We start from the raw sequence: 24,572 nt of genomic DNA, 5'->3' as shown, positions 1-24,572 counted from the left end.
GGAAGAAGCTGGGTTGCCACAGTAAGCGGGAAGGACCAGAAACCCCGCGGCGGTGTTATGCAAAACATACTCTTGGTTACCGCAAATACGAGAAAACCTTCTCTGAGGGAAAACTGTCTCCTACCTGCCTGCCTGCCACCAGACCTCTAAGACCTTCCTCAGGAGCCTCCGGCACTGTCTGCAGCGGCTGGCTGGCTACCGGACCAGACGGGCCAGCGGCCTGGCGGCTCCTGTGCCCTTGCAGCTCAGACGGCTGAATCGGCCGTGTGCCATCACAGGCGCTGCTGTTAATCAGCCGCGCGCCCTACCAGGCAGGCAGGACAGGGACCCTGTTACTGCAAACGTTACCTGTCAGTACACTTCCTTCCGAGATTAGAAGTAGGATTTTGCGAGGACAGACATCTTTTCCGCAGGCTCGCATCTCGTCATTTTAAATAGACCTTGCTGGGATCGGGTAAACTGCAGGCCACCTGCATGCCTCAACAGAAAATGGGTGTCCAGTTCAGGGGAGGTATTCAAGTCACAGCCAAGCAGGAGCAATCAAGCACACCTGCACGGTGACTGCAGATGGCAGCAAAGCAGGTAGAGGGCTGGGTGGCTTACGGGCAACTAGGCTCGAGAGATGCGCTGCAGGAAAAGCCAGCGTGGTTCCGCCAGCCAGGATCACGCACAGCGCAAGCGCTGTGTCCTTCGTAAGGGCGGGTCCCAGTCTTTAACGTCGCTCTCTTGGCCGGGCTGAGGTGATGCCCTGACAAAGCTGATGCAGGACTGCCTGAAAGCCACACAAACACAGGGTCTCCTCTCGAAACGACAGGTTTTGGCACGTGCAGCTAATAGGAAGCAGAAGCTTACGACTCTGTTAATTATGCCATTACAGAAGGAGGCTGAGCCTGATAAGTGAGCCAGGAAAGACGATCCTGATCCTCTGATGGGCCAGTTCTGCAAGAAATTCAGCACCGTAAGCAGCAACACACCATACTAGCCCAGTAGCATCTGTCACTTATCAAGGCAGGGCTCAGCACGGCTGACTCCACGAAGCGATGTGAGGCAACGCAGACTTCCTCAGCCGGGTCACTGCATCAAACAGCAGAGTCACTCATTCATGCAGTGATGCCTCAAACACAGCTTGGGCCTGATGAAATCCCTTAAAACTGCCATGACAACACACTCCTCCCACTCAGCTACAGCCTGTAAACCCTGCAGACGGATGGAGGAAGCTGTCATCTGTGTTGGTGCCACCAGCCTTGGATGTCTAAGCAGCTGCTAGCCTGCTTCGAGGCTGTGCTTCGGCACAAAGGGCGTACAGCGCCCCGGGGGTGAGGAACCCATTTCTGGAAGCCTCGATACCGCTTGGAAAAAGAAAACTGAAATAAAGCAAAGACCTCCTTGTCCTTCCTTCTTCCCGTCTGCGTCTTTCCATTTCATTCTCATTCTGCCCTTTACACAAAGTCTCATTTTGCATGCCAGAAACTCATCTGTCCTTTTGCTCTCAAGCTTTTCTTCCACTAGCAGAAAAACCTCAGCAAACTTTCACTGGCAGTCCTTCCAAAGCTGCCGTGGGCCAGAAAGCAAACTAGAGAAAATATTTCACTATTTAGCCCTCTGCTAAATTGTAGCCTTGCGATAAACCTTCTTTTCCAGTTAGGTTTAACTAAACATTAGAAAAAGGAAGTCAGCATGTGTTTCTATAGCTACAGGGTGTCTCAGTGCAACGAGTAAATACTGTTGAAGAAACACTTGCATATCCTGCAAGGGACCTGCTTGGCCACTGCTAATGAAAGGGCATCAAAAAAGTCAGCAAGAGCACAGGCAAATGGTTAAAACCAAAGACAACCCATCTCTCCCAGACAGCCTTCTTTGGACAAGAGGAAGTCCAGTTACTCAAACTCCTTTAACAACTGCACGTAGACCGCGAGCAAGTAGCGCTACTGTGCGCCTCTGCGCCAAAACACAGCCTCTGCGATGCAGAGGGGCTGGTCCTCTAGGAGCGAACGCAACACTGGCAACGTGCACTCAGTGCGGAGAAGGAGATGCGCTCATGTGACAAAAGCTTTGAGGCTTTTCATTCTTTGCATATATAGCTTTTAAAATTTCTCCGACATCTCTGACAAAGATCTCTCACCTATGTTTTCCTGATGACGTGCATGTTTCTAATAGGCACTTCAGCCTGTACAGCGTGCGTGAAGGGTGAAGGGTGTTTTTTGCGCGTCTGCGTGTGGATGCGCAGATTGTAACTCACACCTAATTGCACTCTCGCTACTTACACGTGTCACAGAAAACATTAGGTCAGCTGCTGAAAGCTGACTTGCAAATCGTGAGGAGCAGAAGTTGTCTCTCAGTGGATACTAAGAAAGGCCAGAAGAATGGAAAGGAGCAAACAATACAGAAATCTAAAGATTTGACTTGAGATGAAGAAAATAAAAAGGCTGAGAGTTGGAAAATCAGTTAAGCATCTCTTACAGAACACTCATGTCAAAGCAGAGAGTAAAGGGCTGGTGTCTGTCTCCATCCAGCTCCTCACCAACAATCCTTTCTGTGCGCACACGTGTCGCTTGCTCCAGCCAGTTGCACGGGGACTCCAACCAAACAGCGCGTGACGTGTTGTTTTATTTATTGGTATCAAATTGACAGCCAAGATGACTCAGCTACTGACCGGGATCCCCCCGGGCGAGAAGCCCACTGAACTTCAGACCACTTGAGTGCCAAATGTACATTTACCCTTTCAAAACCATCTTTCATACACATTTCAGCACTACCATTGTAGTCGCACAAATACACAGCGTTTTTTAAACACACGACACGCATCCTTTTGTGAAAACTGACTCACATAACAAAGAAATTGAGCTTTCTAGCAGGGCACCTAAATTCGGGAGCCTATATCATCCCATAAAAATCACAGAGTACCTAACTACCTTTTCCTCGTGGATGACTAAGCACAGCAGATGCGTGTACAATGTGCAACAGCTGAAATGACAATCTCTTAGAGCCATCTCCAGTCTCATCAGCACTGGCAAATACTCCAACTGCCAGTGAGAAGTCACAGTTAGCACCACCGTCTTCAGAACCAATTTTCTTCCTTTTTCCTTGAACGAAGTCTTTCTACCTTTGCGATTCTTCGTAGACAACAAGATGAACAAAAACAAGCATCTGACATGTAATCTGTTTGTCCAGGGCTGAACAAAATCCCTACGGTCATTTCTTTCTTATTTGAGTGGTCACATTGTGCACATAACGTGAGAAGGGAATAAAGAGAGTCTGCTTCCCGGACAAAGCTATACTGAAGTTTCATAACACAATTCCAGCTTCTCTAGAAACTGAAGTCTTGTGCCGAAGTCATGGTGCAGCAAGGTAACGTTCTGCCCGAAGTTTCGTGAATCTGATGAGCAGCTGCTATACGATGTTAGAGAAAAGCAGAGCTCTCTGTCACGAGCACACTCAATAATCCATTTTGAGAAAGACGTCCAAGTCCTTTGCTTATGACAACGCTAAGAACTTGCCACGGCCAGAGGTGTCACGGTCTAATTTTCCAGGAATTGCTTACTCTCTATTCCTAAGTTTAAGCAAGCCTCCATTTTCCTCAGTCCAAAGTATTGTATGATTTTGTCCTTTACGGCAACAGCAGGCTATACTTTGCGTAGCACGCTGAAGATAACTGCTGTGTTGGAAGAGGGCTGTTTACCCGCACACATAGGCAGCAACACTGAAATCAGAACCCAAACGGTTTCTTGTCATCACGTGATGCTCAGAACACAACTCCATCGTGAGACAGGTTGTGCTTTTCCTCCACAGGAGAAAACAGAAGGGGGAAAAAAAAAAAAAAATGAATAGCCCAGAGCAGAACACTCCACAGGGCTTGAAGTGACTGAAAACAGCTAAAACCCAGCAGTCCTCCCCTCAGCAAATACCAACCACAGGAGAGCATTGAGGGCTGCAAGTATCCTTAGCTGTTCAGACCTGCTCATCCAGCGACCTTTACTAAAAAAGAGGAAGTCTTTCTTCAAAAGTGAACAGAGCCCGTCAGTTCTGCAGGAGTTCTTTTTATGTACTCGCTCTGTCATTCCCTTGGTTTCGTCTCGTCAGCAAGGCTGGGGTACCTGCCAGATGGCGCTGGGTGGCCTTCCCAGAAGAACTTCCTCGCGTTTACAGGCAAATTGGTAAGTGTCCCAACGCCACGTCCTCACAACGCCGTCTCGCCCATGCAGACTTTGTAGGGTGATTTCAATTTCCTGCATCTAGAATGGACAACATCACGTGATTTGCATCAGAGCAATCTAAAACCACAGCAGTCTGAACAGAACTAAACCTAGTCACCCAACTCATTGAGGTAGCCCCAACGAAACCCACGTTTCAGACCATCGCACCAGCTGACCCGACTGGCAGATCGGAAAGCAGACCTATCCAGTGTCAGCTCCTTTAAGATCGCACTGCAGATCAGTAACAGGCACGAGCACGCTCCCAGTGCCCTCAAAACTCTGCACGCTGTTTCCTCCTGCCCACTGTAATTCAGATGAATATAAAGGAAAGGTTATGTATATCTGCCGTACCTCTTTCTTACGTAGCAGTAGATGATGGCAAGTATCCCGCTCGTCAGTATTCCTACACCAATTCCCACAGCGATGTAGCGTTCGTAAGAATTACGTGCGTATGAATTTAGCGTTAAATGTTCACATCTCTCTCCATTATAACCCGCAAGGCACCTACAAAATAAATATACACAGTGCAAACATTATTCAGAACTTTTTATGCTTTGTATTTCAGAAACATATGTTAGTTTTCATCAGTTCTAAATCATTTAGAACAAATCTAAATGAGGATCGGCTGAATCTGGTGCCCAGTCAGAACCCCTTCACTCCACCAAGACTACCAGTCGCCCCAGTCTCTCTAGTCTTAAGCTAGCTCTAGTACTGCAGTCACAGCAGCAAGCGCAGTCTAAACATAACCTCATCGTAGAAGGCGTGGACCAAGAGCACTGTGCTCTGCCGATCCTTAGCTGCTCTCCTGTCTCCAAAGGCCAAGGCTGCCCAGTACGGACCCTAGGAAAACATAAGGACGCCGTAGTCCCGAATGGCGTGTCAGCAGTTGCAGAATAAGGGAGCTGCAGCTGGTACCTTGGAAGATCCTGCCCCCTTCTCTGTGCCCACTGTGAACATCCACTTATTCCTCTACTACTTAGTCTACTATCAGCTGTCATCTGAGACGCCATCACTGCGGTGACCCACAGAGCTGCGCATTTTCCCTCTCCCTAGCACAGCACTACTGCCTCGTTAGCAGTCCTGAGCCACCGTAGCGCTCAAGCCTGTGCCAAACTTTAAGCCTCCAAATACTCGACTGGCACTTCAAAGCTGCGCTCTGCTGAAAATTAGTCTCGTTACATTCGTAACATGTAGCAGACAAAGAAACAACGCTCCTGTTGTTATTGTCTAAGAAGGATACTTATAAGCAGTATTCTTTACTTGCATATGGGTTTCCTCAGTTCGCTGTGGAACGCACAGAGCCCATTGATACAATAGCTGTGGTGTTCTTCAAGACAGGTCTGCATAAGCTTCAAGAGCTTGGGCTGCTCTGTGTAGTCTACTGTGAAAGGGGAAAAAGTCATGTTATATTTAGGAAAAAAAAAAATCACTGGAATCTCTTTTCACAACTCAAGATGAACAGACATTGTCTGCACAAAGACACTTAATATATAAATTCACTGTGATATGTCTCGTGAGCCGATTTAAACACCGCTAAGCCGAACAAGCTTCTAAGACATTCCAGCATAGCTTTAGAGAAAGAACAGACTGTAAACAAGTTAATTGCTCTTGAAAATTGCGTACCAAAATGGTAAGGCCAGCGCTACCCAAACTGCAATCCATCAGAAAAACCATTCCACAAATATCACGGGTTTAGGGCACAATGAGAGCACCGAATTATTCTCAGTACACTTCCCAAGTCTGAATTCAGAGTATTAACTATCTCCTTTTTTCTTTTCCCCATTACAAAACAAACTATTGCATATCTAACACTCCTGCCGGCTGGCTCAGCAGCTGTGAGTGAGTGATGAACAGTGGGACTGCTCCCTCCACCCCTTCGCCACGGTCCCATGTTAGCAGAGTGTCCAGTTATGCTTGTAATTACCCCAGACTGCCCGGATGGTCTTCCTCTGCAAAAGCGCGGTCCGTGACTATTAAGTTTCTCAACTTGCGCAACGTTCTATGCGTCCGGCACCGAAAATGAATACCTTATTCCCATTCACGGCAGCTCAAATGGGAATAAAGGACAAGTCAAAACTGTTCTTGGGGATCTTTTAGCGCTGCTACATACCGACAGAAGGGCGCCTGAGCCCAGGAGCCAGGCACCCTGCTCTGTGGAAGGAACGCAGAGGCCAGCATCAATCTCTAACATGGGAGCTGGGGTGCGGCAAGCGAAGAGAAAGCTGAAAAGCTTCACCGTCAAAGCAACTATCTGTTGGAACTGGTCTCTCTACTCAGTACAGCAATCTCAGGTAGGGTGGGGTGTCCAAGCAATGCCGTGCTATTTCAAGGGACTGTTTTAGCGATGGCTGAAGGTGATTTCCTAACCGAGTATATGTCAACACCACCTTTCAGTTATGACCACAAGAAAAATAACATCAGGCAGGAAGGTGACAAGGTCTGCTCAGAGTGACTAAACAATGGCCCAGCAAGCAGAATCCTTCCTTTCTGACTAAGTGCTGAATCAAGGTCTGGGGATATTACGCCGACAGAACGACTGTCAGAGACGTAAGCCTCTAGCCCTCCTGCGGGCAACTCGAGCTCCCACGACGCATTTTTCACGAGTAACACCACCAGCCCCCTAAATTCCTGATCAAATTCCAGCTTGAGTCGTTTAGTGGCAGGAGTCCCTCCCGTGTGCTGCACTAAACCATTTTTTCTTTGTCCTTTATGCGGTTTCGTCACAGAGGTGACAAGCGAGGGTAAACAGCTGCTCTACTCGACGTGTGCACGTCAGGGGAATTCACAACTTCAGTGAATACTGTGGTTTGGACACCTAAGAGGCATGATGCTATCACTGCTACTCAGATCAAACACCACTACTTTGAAAACAGTGCCCTCTAAAACCTGACAGTCATCAGACTTCCAGCTTATCAGGAGATTTCGAGAGAACAAGTAACGATTCAAGTCTGCTTGAAAAAGAACATGTCGGCTTACTACACTTTCTTGGGGAAAGCTACCGAAGTGGAAAAAGCACGTCTTCCTTTAAAATGAACTTCTTTGGGCTGAGAAAAGGACATCTTTTCCATTCTTGAAAGGAGCAATCACGTGTTTCTCTTCATACTGTGGAGATGGCAGACCTAAAGCTAAAAGCTATAAACCAAATCCACAGCGTCCGCCTAGCAATCAGGTGACAATAGATACACACCGAAGGAGATGCCGAGACTGAGGCCCCACCTCTGCCGCACACTGCGATGCGGCAGGGGAGCGCCGAAGCGGCTCACAGACCGGGCGTGCGTGGAGCATCACCTAGCAGTGAGCTCGGGGGTACCGCAGCCAGGTGGTCCCCAAGGACCGAAACCAGACCCATGTCTCTGCTATAGAAAGCCCTGCGCAGGGCAGACACACCCATAGCCTTGAACCACACACTCTGCGAGGGATGAAGTCGGCGCCGGCCACACGCGAGCTGCTCTCGTATCAAGCTCTGGCTGTTCTCTGGCTCGCTCCGGGGAGAGGCTTGTGGGCTGAGAGCACAGTCAGAACAGGGCCAGGCCTTGGAGCGACAGCTTTAAGGAAGAGAACGACAACTTCAGAAAGGACAGATTTCAGGAAGAAAAGACAGATTTTTTGACAAGAGATGGATGACACTATTTTCTGTCCAGGAGGACTATACCATGCTCACCGCTGGGGAAAGCGCGATGGAAAAAAAAAAATAAATCTCATGGTAAACACAGCTGTGGGGCTCAGCATATCAAGGAGATCCAGGATGCAGGAGACCTGCAAAAGCCCATTTTCACTTAGGCCCGACGTACCTGCAGACCACCTACCGAAGCTCTGCAGGGAAGAGTTTCAGAAAACAGGCAAAAGCACATTGCCGCTTCCCCCGTGCCTCTCCTCAAAGGCATAAGCACCCACTGTTTGGAATCACCATTTCAGCACAAAGGGGGCTGAACAGTGCACTACAAAACCGCCCAACTTAACCACTCAACTGCACCCTTTAACGTGCGTTTCCTGCCGCCCAAAGCGCTAGTCTTCCACCGGGCCCTGAGAAGATGTCTACCAGACAGGTTTAATATTTCACTTGTATCTCTGCCATATGGAGAAAAAAAAAATCAAAAACAAAAACGAGGAAGGTACAAACATACGTGCCAGAGGCATGAAATCCCCAGCCCTCTCTACTCAACCTTCCACCAGATGGATTGACGCAGCCAGAACATCCCTCCTCGCTCACCCCACCGCTGCCAAGAGGTGGCAGCCTTCCACCTACCAACGTGTGGAAGAAACCTCGCTTCGTGCAGGTACGCGAAACCTTCCTCCCCCCGAGTGCCCTGGAAGTTAGTCCTGTCATTAGAAGCAAAGGTCAGCCTACAACAGAAGCCTGCCTAGAAAGCGTTGGAGACAAACATCTTGCTGCGCAGGTGACAAACAAACAATACGTTCCTCCCTCGTTGTCAGGAGCGAGGGCTTTGTCCGTTGCGGGTTGCAAGATCAGATCTTAAATGTACACACAAAATTCTAAGTGCTCATTATTTTGGCATTGCAAAAGTACAAATTATCTCTGAAAGAATGATGAGTCTCGAAAACAAAAAGAATGATTTTCTAACCCATCCCAGAGCATTATGCTAATTCATATCATATTATCCACCTAGATACTAAATAAGCTGTTGAATAAACACATCCATGTGCCCTTTCATGTCACATGAGCAAAGAAAAGCATGCTGTGTAAGCACTTGACAGTTGCCTGCAACTGAGTCATTCCAACAGATACACTTGGCAAGATCTGACATGCAATCAAAACTACAGGTACTTGGAAGTCTGGGCATGCCAAAACTGACAGACGGGCAACAGAAAGAGTCAGCCACTAAGGGCACGACGGCTCAGCCTTCAAGTATGGTGCGTCGGGGAGGAACGGGAGAGTCAGAGAGGGGAGGGAGGGAAGGGGTCAGCCCCAGGTTCAGGGCCTCCCTTACAGGCTGCACAGAAGCAGCGGCTCACGGTAATGAAGGGACCTAATTTTTAGCCCTGTAAAACCAAGCCCTTCCCTACTCCTAGCTGCCCATCTTGCTAGGAAGGCTCTCCTTTGGCCCAAACAGTGTCAGAAGCTCTCTACCCCTGCTGCGTCAGCCCCCAGCCGGGCACCCTCTCCATTACCTTATTTCCCCCTGGGCTGATCACCAAGCCTAATGTTTCCTAGCCCCAGCAATGGTGACAAGTAAAGACTATGTAACACAACACAAGGAAATAGGACATGATCTTGTAAATAGAAGGCAAATGGATTGAGCAGAAATTAACGGCTTTGCACAAACTGCACCTCAGCCCCCAGAGGCTCTGCAATCCCACAAGAAACTGCTAGTTCCTCCAGTGATACTTCACCAGGAATTCATTTTCTTAGAATCCAGTATTACTGAAACTTGGTTATAAACCTTACTATAAACTTAATTTGCACAGGAATAGGAGCTACAAGAAAACTTCAGAGAGATTCAGCCGGTTTCTTTGAAAAGAAGTGCTTAAAGAGTCACCAATCTTCTTACTGGAAATGGTGTTTTCTAACTTGTCAGTGGCTACAAGCCATTCAACGAACATCGCTGGTCTCTTAGTTGACTTGCACAGCCACAGCTAGCAAACAAGTACATGGGACCACTACAGACATGGCTGTGTCCCTGAAAATAAGCTTCTGATTGCTTAGAACGTGACCCGTAACTCCTGCTTTCTAGAAATCATACAAACAGGGTACTTCACCAGTCACAAGATATTTCTACTTGATTATACTCCCGTTTGCCCTACGCAACTCTGGAAGAATCGCGTCAGACAAATCCACTAAACCAGACCACAGTGCTGTGCTGATAAATCCAACTACTGCAGTCAAAAATCAACATCATCTTGACTTTGTATACATATGGGTGTGTATATATACAATATATATTATATATACATCTATGTGAAACCCACATACATTACATACTTGTGGGTAAACGTGTGTATATATAACGCTGTACCACTATGCCAAATTAGACAAAAAAAAAGTTTGACTTGTTATGAGAAAAATAAAAGACTTACAGATCTACTAAAAAAAGCTTGTAAGGCATCCTCTGATGACTTAGAATGAACAGAAGATGATTTGTATGCATGTTTATTGTTCTTTGTAAAGTACAAAGACATTAGTAAGTATCACAGTTAAAATCCTTTCCTCCTTTACTGACCTGCCAAAACCTCAGTTCCAGATCGCACCGTTCTCCACAAGTAATGACATCACTAGCACCTGAAGTAACATCAAGAAAGCAGCTTGCAGGATAAACACAGCGCTCTCGTCTCAGATGTTGGCAGGCAAATAGCTTGAGTTCATATTTCAGTCAGAAAAGAACAAGAAAGAAAAGAGAGCTAGCACTCTGAAGAGGGCTGTGGAAGCTGCGATAGCCAAAAGCAAAACTTCAACAAAAAAAGAAACGACAGAGTAACAGTAATGAGAGGCATCACTTCAAGTTATGCTTGCTGCATTCTCACTCGTGTGCATAGATTCACGCTCAAGACAGCTAGAAACCAAGCGCTAGTTAAAACTAACAGAAACAGCCATCAGAAATACATATCGCCTATCCCAATTAGCTTTAAAATGTCTTCTTCCAATTATAACTGACTTGGGATAAATGGTCCTTCAGCTGGTCAATGCTGAGCGTACCCCAGCTGAGTGGCCACTATTACTTCAGAGAGGTTTCGAAGGCTCGGTGAAGCAAGCAGCTCATCTCACAAAGAAAGCACACACAAAATTCAACGGAGTCCAAGTGACAGGAGCATTAATAGCGGCTATCACCACAACAGATCTTGTTGGCTTGCTTTTTGTGTGTTGGTTTGCTTGGTTTTTTTAAAGTGACAGATGAATAGAGACAAACAGAACATAAAAAGAAATACCTTCAGCGTTGTTTTTTGTCCAATTATTCCATAAGTCTGTGCTGAGGGATGAAACAGTAATCGCTGACTCTTCACTCAGTGCCCCCATTGCTGTGTAATGCAAATAGATGCTTACTGTAACAGAAAAACTCAGTATATCTATTCAAGGTTCATTTCATTCAGAAAACACGTACCCGCTTAATACAATTCTGATACCATGTAGCAGTATAGTAACAACTCATTTAAAACATTCTTGTCTCAAACTTCCTTTTGCCACAGCATAGTTACAATTGTGCGAAAACAAACTGTGGCTTGCAAATTTCCAAAACACACATCCCTTCCCTTCTCCATTCTATCACCTTATGCAATTTACAACACTCATACCTGTAATATACTACAACGTTACACCTATTTACCCAAGTAGCTTATTTTCAAAGAGTCTAAATTATACCCTATCAGTTAAAATTTCATCCAGGTTTACAATAGCTGAAGTAATTCTGCTTCACAATGTCTTCGCATGCTTCCCACCCCTACCGCTTATTTCAGAAAGAGACAGCTGTTGTTCAACAAAGCCCTCGTATCTTACGACACTGAAAAGCCTCCTCCAAACCCACCTTTCAGCAAAATATAGATTAGCATTCCAAATGCCATGGCAAGCGGCTGCTTTAACACCTTCTCAACTCTTCTTTCCAGATGGCTCGCTCGCGCTGCTTATCTGCGCTCCCGTGTTTTCTCTTGCACTTATATGCCACGGAGCGTCATCTGCTGTTCTCACCAATCAAAAAAAGGTGCATCTGGCAACAACCTTAACCCCCGGGGCAACCACACATTTATTCAGGAAACTGCTATTATCTAGCAATGGGATCAGGTTTTCTTTTGAAACCCGGGTTTCCTATTACCTGTGGGCATAATCGTGCATGCAAAGATACAATTTTAGAGAGACCCGGTATCTGCCAGAGCAGATGAACCAAGTACTGCAAAACGGAGGTGAGCAAAATGAAAAATGACCTATTGTGAAAAACACCACCTTTCTTTGCATTAGCAACGCAGGTCTTGTGTTACTTCCAGGAGGATAGTCGGTGCTCAGGATGCCGCTCTAGAGTTGAGGGTCCAGGGACAAGCCCCTGCTTTGCTAGCGTTCCTTCCTTGGTCTTCCCCGTACCTCAGTTCCCTGCCATCCGGAAGCGGGACTGCGAGAACAGCTAGTACCGAGATTAGGAAGCGATCACACACAAAGATAACGGACAACGTTCGCCATCAGTGACTGCAGGAGGCCTTTGATCAGAGGCTCCGGCGAGCCCGAGGGCCCTGCTCATCGCTACTCCTTCAGCCTTCCCGTGTGCACACCGGTCTGGAGCAAGGGAGGCCACCAGCCCTGCGCAAGGCCTGGGACTGATGGTCAGAGCTGGCAAAGCACAGGCACCGAGACAACACATAATTGATGGCGAAAGCTGGCAAAGCACAGGCACCGAGACAACACAGACTGAAAGACGGGGGAAGCTGTTGCCTCCTTGATGAGGCGATCCCTTCGTTACTCCCGCCACTTACTGCCATAAAAGCCCATCTCTACCTCTTCAAGGAAGCGAGTATGCATCAGGAGAACAACCGTACTTTTTACATAAAATGTTTGTGGGTCTCTAAGACACACCTGCCATGTGCATTTCTTGTACTAAACAGCTCTCCACAGCCCCAGTCGCTGTCCAGCTTCGCTGGCCACAGGCAGCTTGGCACGAGGAGGACTGGTCTCTGCAGGGTACCGACGTAGCCAGACGTACCGGAGCAGACCATCAGAAAGGCCCAGTTCAATCACGTACGCGCACACCCACCACCCGACTCTCACCGGAGGAGAGCTACGCGCTTCACCTCAGCAACAGCTTGCGCATTCTCAACTGTGAGCTCCAAGCAACAACAGCATTTCACAATTTTTATATTTTTAAACCAAAAATCTCCTGATAAATGCTCTAACATCTCCGGTCAGCTCACGTTCTCCCTCTATGCTGCGCTCTCCTCAGTGATCTGTAGGATTAAATCTAACCACTTCACATGTTAAGGGAAAAACACAAGCTAGTTGTACACATTTTAATTATGCCTTCTCCTCCTCACGAACTGCATTCCAGGAGGCTTTTCCCTTCTTTCGCTATCCTGAATGGCTGCATGCCTGCACACTGATCGAGTGCAGCTTGCGCACTCGCCGGATCGACAGGCATGTTTATGCCTACCCGGATAACCTCTGCTATCAGTCCCGAGCAGGGCTACGTCTCATGAGCCTTGCTTTCAACACACGTCCACACAATGGGAGCTTAATCCAGCTTGGATCCGAGAGATGGCCTCATCGTTAGGCAACACCGCTGGGCGCGGTAGCCCTGTGAGAAGGCTTCTGCGGATAAGGCCGTGCCTCTGTCCGCCACAGGGCGTTTGTGCTCGGACCAGACTTGACCGGGTCTGGCACACGAGCATGCTTTTTGGGTTTGTAATAGGCCCTTCCCTCTGGATGCTCCTTCTGGAGCTTCTCCCAGTGGAGAATGCTCTCACAGATGTGTCTGGCAGCTCCGAAAATAGCACACCGCTGAGCGAAACCTTGGTCTCGCTGCCTTTTGTGCAATGCTAAACCACGCACCACAGGCGAAAAGAGAAAAAGCTTAAGACGTACAAAAAACCGTTTGCAGGACATGAAAGAGGGAGACTCACTCAAGCAACTTAAGCAAAACACCATAAATTGTTATTCTGCCTAAAAAATGCAGAGATGATTTTAGTTAAAGAAACACGAATCTAGAACAGCAATGCAAAGCGATGAAGAAAGTAATGACTGAACATACCAAGTATCTCCATCCATTTGCTCCACTCTTAATACAAAAAGGGAAAAAAAACCAAACCACCCAAAAAAACCCCAAAAAACTCAGAACACAACCATTCTGCAAACAGTATTAAAATTTTTCACCAAGACTAACAACAGGGAACAAGTTTTTTTTCCATCTTGGCCCACGATGAGCTGAGTCTACGTATTGTCTCCACAGGCACCTAGGTACCTCGATCCTCCTAACATTTATACTACCGCTTAAATTTGAACAGATAAGCAACCGTCCACACTATTGCCACTATGTATTTAGTAATGATTCCATCAACCTCTTTTGCATCACTGCATTAAACGCAACTGTCAAAGTCCATCATTAGAACAATCAGCACAGAAACGATGCTCCATCTTGTTTCTTTTATTACAGTAAGTGCATTTTTTGCGTTCAATGGCAGTAGTATATAACCACAGGGTTTTTTTCTTCTCCTTTCAAGTTACCTATAGTCTACTAGCAAACACCTAAGGCTCTCGATGAAAACAAAGCAAAGTTATCCCAACTGAGATAAAACCATGAAGACAGAAGTCCAAACTGGCTCCCACTGACTGCAGCGGGAATTGGGGTAGGCTCTTCGTGTCAATAGCGCGCGCACTCAGTCCAACTGGCAGCTTAGCAGTAACTCCACTCCAGTCCATCGCATGAGACAATTCTAGATCCACTTTTGAAACTCAAAGTTTTGGGAATAGAAACATACTGATCTTCTTATCCCACACAGTCCTCTCTAAGCAGCAAAACGTTGTAGCCAAGGATTCATAGGGCCGAGCCTTACATCATGGACTAAAAAAACCCCCTCGTGCAGTTTGAAAAAATAACAAACTAATTAAATGCCTTAGGATTCCAATACAAGTATTTCATCGGGGATAAACTTTTGCTTTTCTCTTCCTTCTCCCCCCCCATTATAGATGTTGTACATACATAGTAGTTTTAACTACATTCTACCTAAATTCAAGTCCAATCCAGTCCAGTCATCTGTTGAGGTTTTTTGCACCAAAACATTTTGTCAAACACATCCAGACATGGCAAGAAAAGAATTCTGGCCTCAATTCTAGCTACTTATTCATGCATACCTCTTGCATATGTTTAAGGTCAGAATGTCGCCAGCGTTCAAGTTTACATGGCAATTTTAAAACACGCACTGAACATTTGCATTCACGTCAGCATTACTGCCTGGCAGCCGAAACAAAAATTTCAGTCTTCCACTCCTTTCGGATTCAATACTGCTGCTGCTGTTGACACTAAGCGCATTAAAAATCCAATAAATTCAAGACTTCAAACTAGAACCAGAGTGCTTCATGACCTCAGAACCCAAATCAGTATTTTTAAACGGTATCTAGCATGTTGAAACTGAGTTTTTATATTGTTTGATCAAAACTGAGGGTCCCAAGTGCTTACAAGATCTTTGTCATTGCACCCCATCCCCAGATACACAGGTATACTTGTAATTCATGCTTCGTCCTTCATTTTCACACCCATAATTGACCACCAACAACCTATCTGCATAGGCTGCGTTCTCCAATTCATTTTTGCTCACATTAAATCAGTAGGAGGTAACACAAAGTATTTTAACAGTTTGTAAACCATCAGGTTTACTGTACTTTACATGAAAAAATAAATACGATGTAGAAATAAATATCTTTGTAGTAAAAAATAACAGTTTTGTGTATCAATAAATAGAACAACTTGGATTCTTCTTCCAAAGTAGCCCGCTTGCTCTAGTAAATGAGCTTTTTAGCAACTACGAGCGTGTTCTTCAGAAGCATTGCAACCGTCATAGGTCCTACCCCTCCTGGCACCGGAGTGATAAAGCCAGCCTTCTTCTTCACTTCTAAGAGAAAAGAGAAAAAGGTAATGACCACCAATGTTTCCAAAAACATTTTCCCCCCCTTCAACTGCCCACCTATGCCTAAATGGCAATCAGCACAAAGGACCATGTCCGGGCAAGTACTGGAAGATAAGGGAAGACTTAAGGCAGAAGTCTCATGACAGCCACGGTAGTGACAGGATGCAGTCAGGACCGGGGCTGCAAGGTAGTTTTCTTCATCTGAATTATTATTACCCAGGGGCTAGTTCCAGGGCACGGCTTCACAATCTGTTGGAGCTGATCTACCTGCAGAAGGCTGCCCTTTCCTCAGGGGAGCAATGCACACTCATGCAGCCTGTGGTCAGACAGATGGAAAGTTAATCCCGCCAAATTTCTTTTGTAAGGGGCAGTTTTCGACTGTTTGAGCTGGCTGACCAGCTGGCCCAGGAACGCCCGGGTGACACGAGGACGGGACGACCCCAGGAGGGCAGCAGACACGCACATCACCATCTGCCAACCGTGATACTGCGCCTTCAATACCCAGGAGAGCTATGGAAGCTGGGGATCTCATGCTGTAGGTAAAGAGATGACAGCCCCACACCTCCCCCAAGCGAGCGTGCCCTTGAGGAGCAGCGTGCAGAGCAGGCATCTGCTGTAACTATCCAAATCGACAGCAGAGAACCAACAGCAGTCAAGTCACCTATTCGGCCTCTTTCCCTGCTCTGGCTTGCGGCTTCCACCAAAGATATTCTACAATCGGAAAAGGGAACTTAAGAAAACCGCAGAGGCATAAAATATGGTTTCCTGGTTGATTTTTCTGCTCCACAATATGGACAAAAAACAAAACCAAGAGTTGTCTTCAACATAAAATAGATTCTAGGGGCAAAATTCCCATTGCACCTTCAGCCATAAACACTCAGCTCCGCCAGAGAACACTTTTTTTTTTTTTTTTTAACCAGCGTCACTAGGGTGCCTATATTGAACTAGGATTTGGAGGCGCAGGTCTTCCCAAAGTGTCAAACAGAAAGGAAACTCTTACAGCTGAATTAGCTCCAACCACAAACCACGTCAGACTGCCCAAAGTTAGTACAGATCTTGAATGCTTGTGTTAAGAGGTAAATATGTACAGATTATTTTTTTTAAGCATTTACATTAACACCTGACAAGTTAACCTCTTTGTACGAGGAATTAACGTAACTTAGCAATAAATCTTGACTTGATATTCTTATCTACTGTGCAAAATGCAATCAACTGGAATTGCAGGTTACTTGCAAAGGAATTCAATGCAACTGGCTGGGAAGTCATTGCATGACAAACCGTAATGAGCAGTTATTTACTACTAATGTTTAGTCCAAGTGGCTTACTACTAACCTGATTACTACAGAGGGTTTTTTGTTAGTTTTTTTTTTTTCTCAAGTGCCACCGTGAGAGGATTTTTGTTTGTTAGTTTTGGGTTTTTTTGCTTGCTTAGAAATAATTTCTTGGAAACTCACCCCCTGCTTTTAAAAGCACTGTTTTTCAAAAGTGCACACACACACACAGAGAAGAAATCTAAGCAAGCCTAAGTCTGAGACAAGCGCATACATTTCTAGTGAAGTCACTACAGAGCAGAATCTATACCTGGCTATGCGAGGAGATCAACGGATGGAAAACTAGGCACCTTGATTTTGGAACAAACAAGACAAAGTTGCCTCTGCCTTAAGTGTATTCACCTTGAATCTATATGGTGCTTCACTGTTTAGAATAACAAGGTCTCACAAAAATAACTCTTGAAAATTCATTTGAAAAGTTGGATATTGGGTTTTCTGAATCAAATATTTATTAGATTTTAAGGGATGCGGGGAGACTTAAATGAAATAAAAACCCCACCGCTTCAAGTCCCCAAGGCAGGGACTTAAGACAAGCATTCCCAGAAGGTAACGGCGAATATCTCGCTGAACCGAAGAACAGAAGATTAAGCCTCACTGAGGACAGATGGTAATTACAACTGTGAGGGTTTTAATTGCTCAGTTGACTGGTACCACCAGATATACTGTTAAAATATTTGGAAAGGTAAACAAATTGCAATGTGGGTTTTTTTACATGCAAATTACCACAAAGGAATTAAGATGTCATATGACAGTTATTCTTAATTTTCTCAAACACAAATAATTTGTCTTTTTAATAGTTACACTATTTAAAACTACCTACCATTTGAGATTGGTATTTATGGTTAATACAGTTACTATAAATTCCCAGATTAATGTCATAATTATTGACATGTACCCACATCTGAAATGAACACGGTAATTAACATAAAACATATTTTAGGCATTTTAAATTGAAATAAGTTTTTTTTTCCATGCCAATGTTACATACGTCTTTTTGCGGTATTATTCGAACTACTTCTATCTTACTTACAAAGAGGTACAATCCACAACCGGACCATCCTTACCTAAAGAAAGCCTTCTAATGAATATCATGTACAACATTCATTGCCTCTAGTGTTAGTAACCGTACTCGGCAGTAAACACACAGTACACTGTTTTCACAAGTTGTTGGGGAATTTCTCTACCCGTACTCTATCATTATGGAAACCCTGTGGGTCAGTGTGGCAGAAGACATATTTTGTATGAGTTTTAGCATAAAACCACCCGGATAGCTTATTCAGAAAAGCCGATCTGGATTTTAAAATGCACAACAGGTGTCTATGTTGGGGAAACTACCATCTGGTAAGTTTCCAGCTGTAAGAGTAAATACAGATACAGAGAATGCAATTTTCCAAGACTGATGCCAGCGACCAAACGGGGAAAAAATAGCCCGGCCCTCAAAACCGTAAGCAGATCTTCCTGTCCTTGGGAAACATAGCAGGCCAAAGCACAGTTCCAAGACGGCACCTCAGCGTGACCCATCTCACGTCGGCGAGTAAGGTGCCGCACTGTCGGTTCCTCCAGGAGGTCTTGTTTCTGCTCCTCAGCAACAGCCTAACTTCGTCCCTAGCTTTAAGTCTGCTTTTCTCGAGATGCGTGCCCTTCTCCCAGGCTTTTCTCTGCCAATCTGGAAAACGTTGGCGTGCAAATTAGGTGCCTATGGGGGAGGAGCTGCTATTTTGCAGCTTCTGTAGAACCTTAAAGTCTTCCTTTGATTCTTCAGAAGAAATGAAATGTAGATTGTTTCCTTGAAAAACAGGACCCACTGCTTTGGAAACAGCCCTTCATTCCTAGGTTCCTTTAAAGGTAAGGACATCAGACACCTAACAGGGTTAATCACACAAACCAAGGGCAAGTCTCAACCTGAAGGCAGTTCTGGGTCTTGTGCATCTGCATTAAGTGATGCAGAGTAATTTCTGCCTCGGCACTGTTTCCACACAGCTTTATGAGTCCCTGTAAAGCTACTCTGCAACACTGCATCCCTGCAGCACTGCACCAGTGAGAATCACGTGCTCAGCAATCACAGTAGATATCCCCTGTTCTGCTCTACACGCTCTGGGATTCTTCTCACTACGCGCTGTGGAATACCACCCAGCAACCATCTACCCCATTTCTCACAGTTCCTTCTTTTTGATGTTATCCTCGTTTCTCTTATTGCACTTATTTTAACAGCAAGATAAAGGAAGGTCAAGGACTTCTGGCCCAAGTACTGTAATTCTAATAGCGCATACATCCTTCCTCCTCCGGTCCCTCTAAAAGCTAAGCGACAGAAGCATCTCGGGCAGAAAAATACAGCATAAGGTTATGCGCAACAGCTTCTTTGCATTCAGCTGATTAGCACAGACAGGTAGATGGGGTATCGCTGTAGCCTTGTGACAGTAAGCAGCAGCAATGCAAGACAGCAAAGATGACTTAGACCTCTGCACGACATAGTGTTCTGCAGAGTACCTAGACTTGGCCATCCAGCAGCTTACTGCCACCAGCTAGCACTCAGTCAGCCTGGCCGCCTGCCATCACAGCCTAATGCTCATGCTTATTTATTTCTTGCACTAGCGGACCGTAGCAACAGGCAATGCTTCCTCTTACTTTTGCAGAGCAACAATACGGTGACAAGATTACGCAGACTGGACTTAATTATTAATTGCAAAATGAATAGCAGGTCTTCAAAATCACCTGAGAAATTAACTTAAAAAAGCTATAGCAAAAGCAACGGGAACGTGCACTTTCTCTGTTTGGAAAAGCTGCACAGAGAAATAAGTTAGAAAGGATCTGATAGTCTAAAGGGAAGTCTACAGCCTGGGAGGTAACACAACGAACGCAAAGCGTCAGCAAACAACCTTCGGAAGCGACTGCTGTCGCAAAGCCTGGGTTTCCCGCAAACCGTAGCTAAGGTACAACTGCAGGACCATCATTTCCATTAAGAAATTCGATTAGAAGATTATGGTGGTAAATCTCTTGAGCTACATGAACAAGTTTCAACAAACTTGTCAATTTGCCTGATGACTTTGTAGTCATTAGTCCTGTAGCCGATTTCTTTTTGGTACACTTGGTCCATCCAGAAACGATATACGAATCCGGTCCATTCTCAGCCTTAATATTATTCAGCATACCATTTCCCTAGTTCCCCTGCATTCACCGTGTACAGTTATCCCTCATTCAAAGGAAGCTCATAATGTACATCCATCACCCGTGACCACATCGATTATTTGTTGTTGAGGCAGTCTTTTCTGCTGTTCAGTACTGGGACACCCCCCGCCCCCGCTCTTGGTGGCACCCATTTTCCAGAATCTCTTTTACATTGCCTAGGCTGTGCAAAACAGACGAGTCGGGAGAACGATTCTCATTTATAAACCTCTCCGCTGATATTGCAACTACATCACCTACAAAGGTCTCGCATAAAAGATTTCTTTTCTATATAGGCATACAATAAAGACTCAAAAACCAGCGCTACTGTCTGTTTGTCAAAGATATGGGAAGAATGATAAAGAAATATAGGCAGCATTTAAACTAAATCCCGCTCGAGTCGTATACGCTTTGGTTTCACGGGCATTTCCAGTTCCAGTTTCAAAGGTTAGCTGCTACATTGGCGTGTTACCACCCTGCTCTACCAGTCACTCCTGGAAATGGTGCTCCACCCAAAAAAGCCGTTCCAGTTAAATGCTCTGTGTAAGTTGTTGCTTTATTTCATGTTCCTGGTCCTTGTAGCCCTCCTCCTCCTCCCTTAGCATTACTGCTGTGGCAACAAAAGCCCTATAAAACAGGGCCAAGTACACCCACACGTGCGTTACCCTGTTCATCGAAACATGTCTCCCTTTCTGCGACTGAAACTTGCTGCCCCAAATTAACTAAAACGGCGCTGGCAATAATCTAAGGGTGCCAAGGCTTCTCCTCCTCCCTGTCACTTCACCTCCCAGGGTGCTCCCTCCCTGGACCATGTATTTTGGCCAATTCCTAAGATAAATAGGGGTTCGCTGAAGGCGCTCTGCTGGTTATACATGGAGAGATGCGCACGCAGTTTAAGATATCCTAGCAAGATCAGGCTACGTACCTCAGCGCTTCGCAGTTGACCTCCACATGCACTACGTTTTCCTGTCTGGTTCTTTTAGATACCTCAGAACTGCACAGGACTATTCTGGACAAAAACCCAAAATAAAAACCAAAAACAACACAACAAAAAAACCCCACCCCCCCAACCAACAACGCCCCCCCCCCCCTTTTTTTTTTTTTTTAAGGTGGACACCATTTGGAGTGCCAAAATAAAGTGGACACGTGGGGACTGGGGAAGTCCAAATACTGTTTAAAGACAATCCATAATACAGCCTGGGACTTTTGCCCAAAATAAACGGTTAAGCCTGACAAGCACAGAGGTACCCCGACGCCATCACCACAGAGCCAACCATTATAGCAGCTGGAATAGTGATAAGCACAGGTCTGATGCTGATGGTGTTAATTTTTTCTAAATAAACTAAACAATCCTGTTGCTCCTCCTCATCTTCTGGAGTTTAAAGGACAGCCAAAGTGTGTTCCTTGCCTCAGCGTGTACACAGGTACACCAGCATAAGCCAGCGGTCTGTCCTCAGCCCAGTGTGGGAAGCGTTGTCAAGAGCAAGGTCTCTGGCTTGCGGGTGACTGCATGCGACTCTCTTGCCTACAGCAGAAGCGGACACGACTCAAACAAATGCAGATTTTAGAACAGATTTCGAAACTTCAACAGTCATTTTTTGAGCAGCTATCAAATTCTCTTGGCCTGCGGGAGGAATTTTTTCCTCCAGACATTTCTTACACTGAATTTAATAACGAACAGCATTCAAAAAAAAAAGTTGAAATGGCATCCTTTTGTTGATCAAAGAGATAAAAATTAACTTTAGCTTCTAACCTACCCCCTAGAGATTAGAGGATGGCATCCAAGTATTGCTAGGACATGACGACTGAGTCAAAACAGTTTCCACCCATCTAATAATAGACTTATTTTCCACTGCGGGTGATTTTTAGTCAGAGGACCTGGTCAAGTAAGCCATTTCCATCTATTGCTTATAAATCAAATTTAACCTCTGGTTGTCCAGTTAAATCTCTGCTCTCCTCACGGCCACATTTTTAAACTTGAAGTAGTGGATGATGAGACCACAGATACCGGTGGGTTACACCATGTTAAACAAGTGTTGTACGCCATGCCAGCCATTTATGTACCTGTCCTTAACCTGCAAAAATCATTTTCACTTAGGCTTAAATAGAAATTCAGTCAAGCGATCAAACAGAGGAAACAGATAAAATGATTTGCTACATGAATACACCAGCTCGTTCCATTTTCTAACTGCCAAATCAGATACTTGGCAAGGGCGATCGACTTTTTAGTATTTAGAACTGTATACACTGGGATGTTTTTTTTGTTGTCAGAGATTTAGTGAAACTTTCACCGATACCAATGAACCAACAACAATTTCCCTTTGGCAATGCACAGTGAAATGCTACTTGCAACTGTAGTGGCATAATCCAAGTTGAAGTTCCTCCCTCTTTTTTGGATCTTCCCTCCCCCCAGGTAAAATCCTGAGCACAACCCACAGCAGACATGACGAGACACATACAGCGCATTGCTGAAACTCTGAATCACGGCCTTGCCGTGGAATCTACACCTATATTACATTCAGAAGGTCTCGCATTTAAAGGAAAAGAAACAAAAAGCGTAAGATTTCATGTTTGTAAGAGTTATAGCTTTTTTCCTGCCACACCTCCTAAAACAAACAAAAAATCCTCAAAGTTCTCGGTACTTTAGTTCAGTTCTGAAAACAGAAAATATAACCTTTTACTCGTGATTGATAGTACAAGCAGGATAACAAAACAAAAAAATTTTCAAGTTGTACTCAAAGAGTATTTGTCTATTAAAGGTCTATTGTACACATACGGTTATACATTTCCAAATGCATGCCGAGACAATCCTTTAGCTACACTCGTGCGGGTAATTTCGTTGACTTTAACAGACAGGTATCGTGTATGATGAGTAAAAGCCGCAGGAACTAAAGGAGTGATGTAATTACAAATACATACAGCTGGCTAGAAACATTTTGAATATAATTAAGCTTTGAGACATTATGCTAGCCAAGATGTTAATAACCGTGAAAAAAACCTGTGGGTGATTTTCATACTTATCAAAATAAGGAACTGTTGAGAACCATTAATAATGTGGGTAAATGCTGTCTAAGCTTCCCACACTTGACTCTGCCAATAAGCTTTAATTTTCCACTGCAACAATCCTGCTATTCCAGTCTGGAGCTCCTCCAGAAGAGAGATATTTAATCAAGTTACATTGTGAACTTGCTCTGCAACACATTAAACGTAAAAAGATCAATACGTAACATCAATTTTTATCTGCTAGGCTTGCCTGGACCAAGATTTTCAACAGCTCAAGATGAACCCACATTAAGCCTTACCATAAACGGTACCTCTAAAGCAGAAGTGAACATTTTCACGTACAAGCGTAGAGCGAGAGAGTAAAAGGAGGCCTGAGGAGAAGCTGTGGTACAGTAGTATTTGCTATGAATGGTGGGAGTCCTTGTGAAAGAGCAGAAACCGTTTTTATTGCTTACTCTTGGAACACTTCACTCGCAAATGATTCGAGAAACCTGGAGACAAGCATCTTCTGCCACCACGCTGCCTTAAGAGCTCATCTGCATCTCTTAAAGGTTGCTGGTATGTGTAATTACAAGTAACACTTCCTCTCTTAAATAACATACCATTTCTTAAGAGCATAAGTTTGTTTTCTTATTTAAGTAAATAAATTAGAAAAAATTCCTGCAAGTGTCATCTCATTCGAGACACCAGCTATTCCAAGTATTTATCACAAATGAATCCCACAAACTTCAAAATATTTATCCAACAGGTTCATATAAAGTGCGTTTCACTGACCTTCAAAGTCCACATCCCCAACTAATTTGGTCTTTCCCGTAAGAGGATCGTGGATATGGTTGATGCCTACATCAATCACAGCTGCACCTTCTTTGACCATATCAGTTGTAATCAACTTTGGGATACCTGGAATCATCAAGATCTATTTGATTAACGTGGCCGGGTAGTCTTCGGTCATCAGTTTCAAATTATACCAAGGGGTATCATTCCTTCGCTGGAATTTTTCTTGATACATCACATACAGAAAACAATTATTCCCCAGTTTCCCTCCTAAGAGCTCCATTTGACGCACAGAAAAGACCTCCCTTTCAAGAACAGGAGTTCAGCAGGCTTCCGCTATGCAGAGAGCAATTTTAATAGCAATAAAGACTATCTTTGAACAAACGTTCTAGCACTGCTTTACAACCAGCAGCATCACGTGTGACCAGACATCTGAAATGTTATGCCTGGACAGTCAAAACAAATGAAGCATCTCATGGAATATTAAGGCAACGCAGTATCTGAGACTGAAGTGGCCGCGTGCTGTCGGAGAGCCAAGAAGATCCAGTCCTTTACACAT

At 45.0% G+C, this 24,572-nt stretch overlaps 1 protein-coding gene across 9 annotated transcripts in view; it reads right to left on the bottom strand.

Annotated features, from left to right (window-relative positions):
- Positions 1 to 24,572, bottom strand: part of MTHFD2L (methylenetetrahydrofolate dehydrogenase (NADP+ dependent) 2 like) — a 65,277-nt gene that overhangs the window by 18,467 nt on the left and 22,238 nt on the right. For 2 of the 9 annotated variants that reach the window (XM_054824136.1, XM_054824137.1), the window contains 5 exons: positions 24,014 to 24,139; positions 11,076 to 11,165; positions 5,454 to 5,574; positions 4,545 to 4,697; positions 2,604 to 4,232 (listed from right to left, as the gene is read on the bottom strand). In XM_054824136.1, coding sequence (XP_054680111.1) covers positions 4,178 to 4,232; positions 4,545 to 4,697; positions 5,454 to 5,574; positions 11,076 to 11,165; positions 24,014 to 24,139 — 545 coding nt within the window. In that variant the 3' untranslated portion in view covers positions 2,604 to 4,177. Of the gene's footprint in view, positions 1 to 2,603; positions 4,233 to 4,544; positions 4,698 to 5,453; positions 5,575 to 11,075; positions 11,166 to 14,251; positions 15,729 to 24,013; positions 24,140 to 24,572 lie in introns of those variants that run through there. The other 7 variants (XM_054824134.1, XM_054824135.1, XR_008576870.1 and 4 more) reach the window with 6 other exon arrangements.

Source organism: Grus americana, chromosome 4 (genome assembly GCF_028858705.1).
Source record: "Grus americana isolate bGruAme1 chromosome 4, bGruAme1.mat, whole genome shotgun sequence".
NCBI classification, from domain to species: Eukaryota; Metazoa; Chordata; class Aves; order Gruiformes; family Gruidae; genus Grus; species Grus americana.
This window is presented reverse-complemented; position numbering and strand designations above follow the sequence as displayed.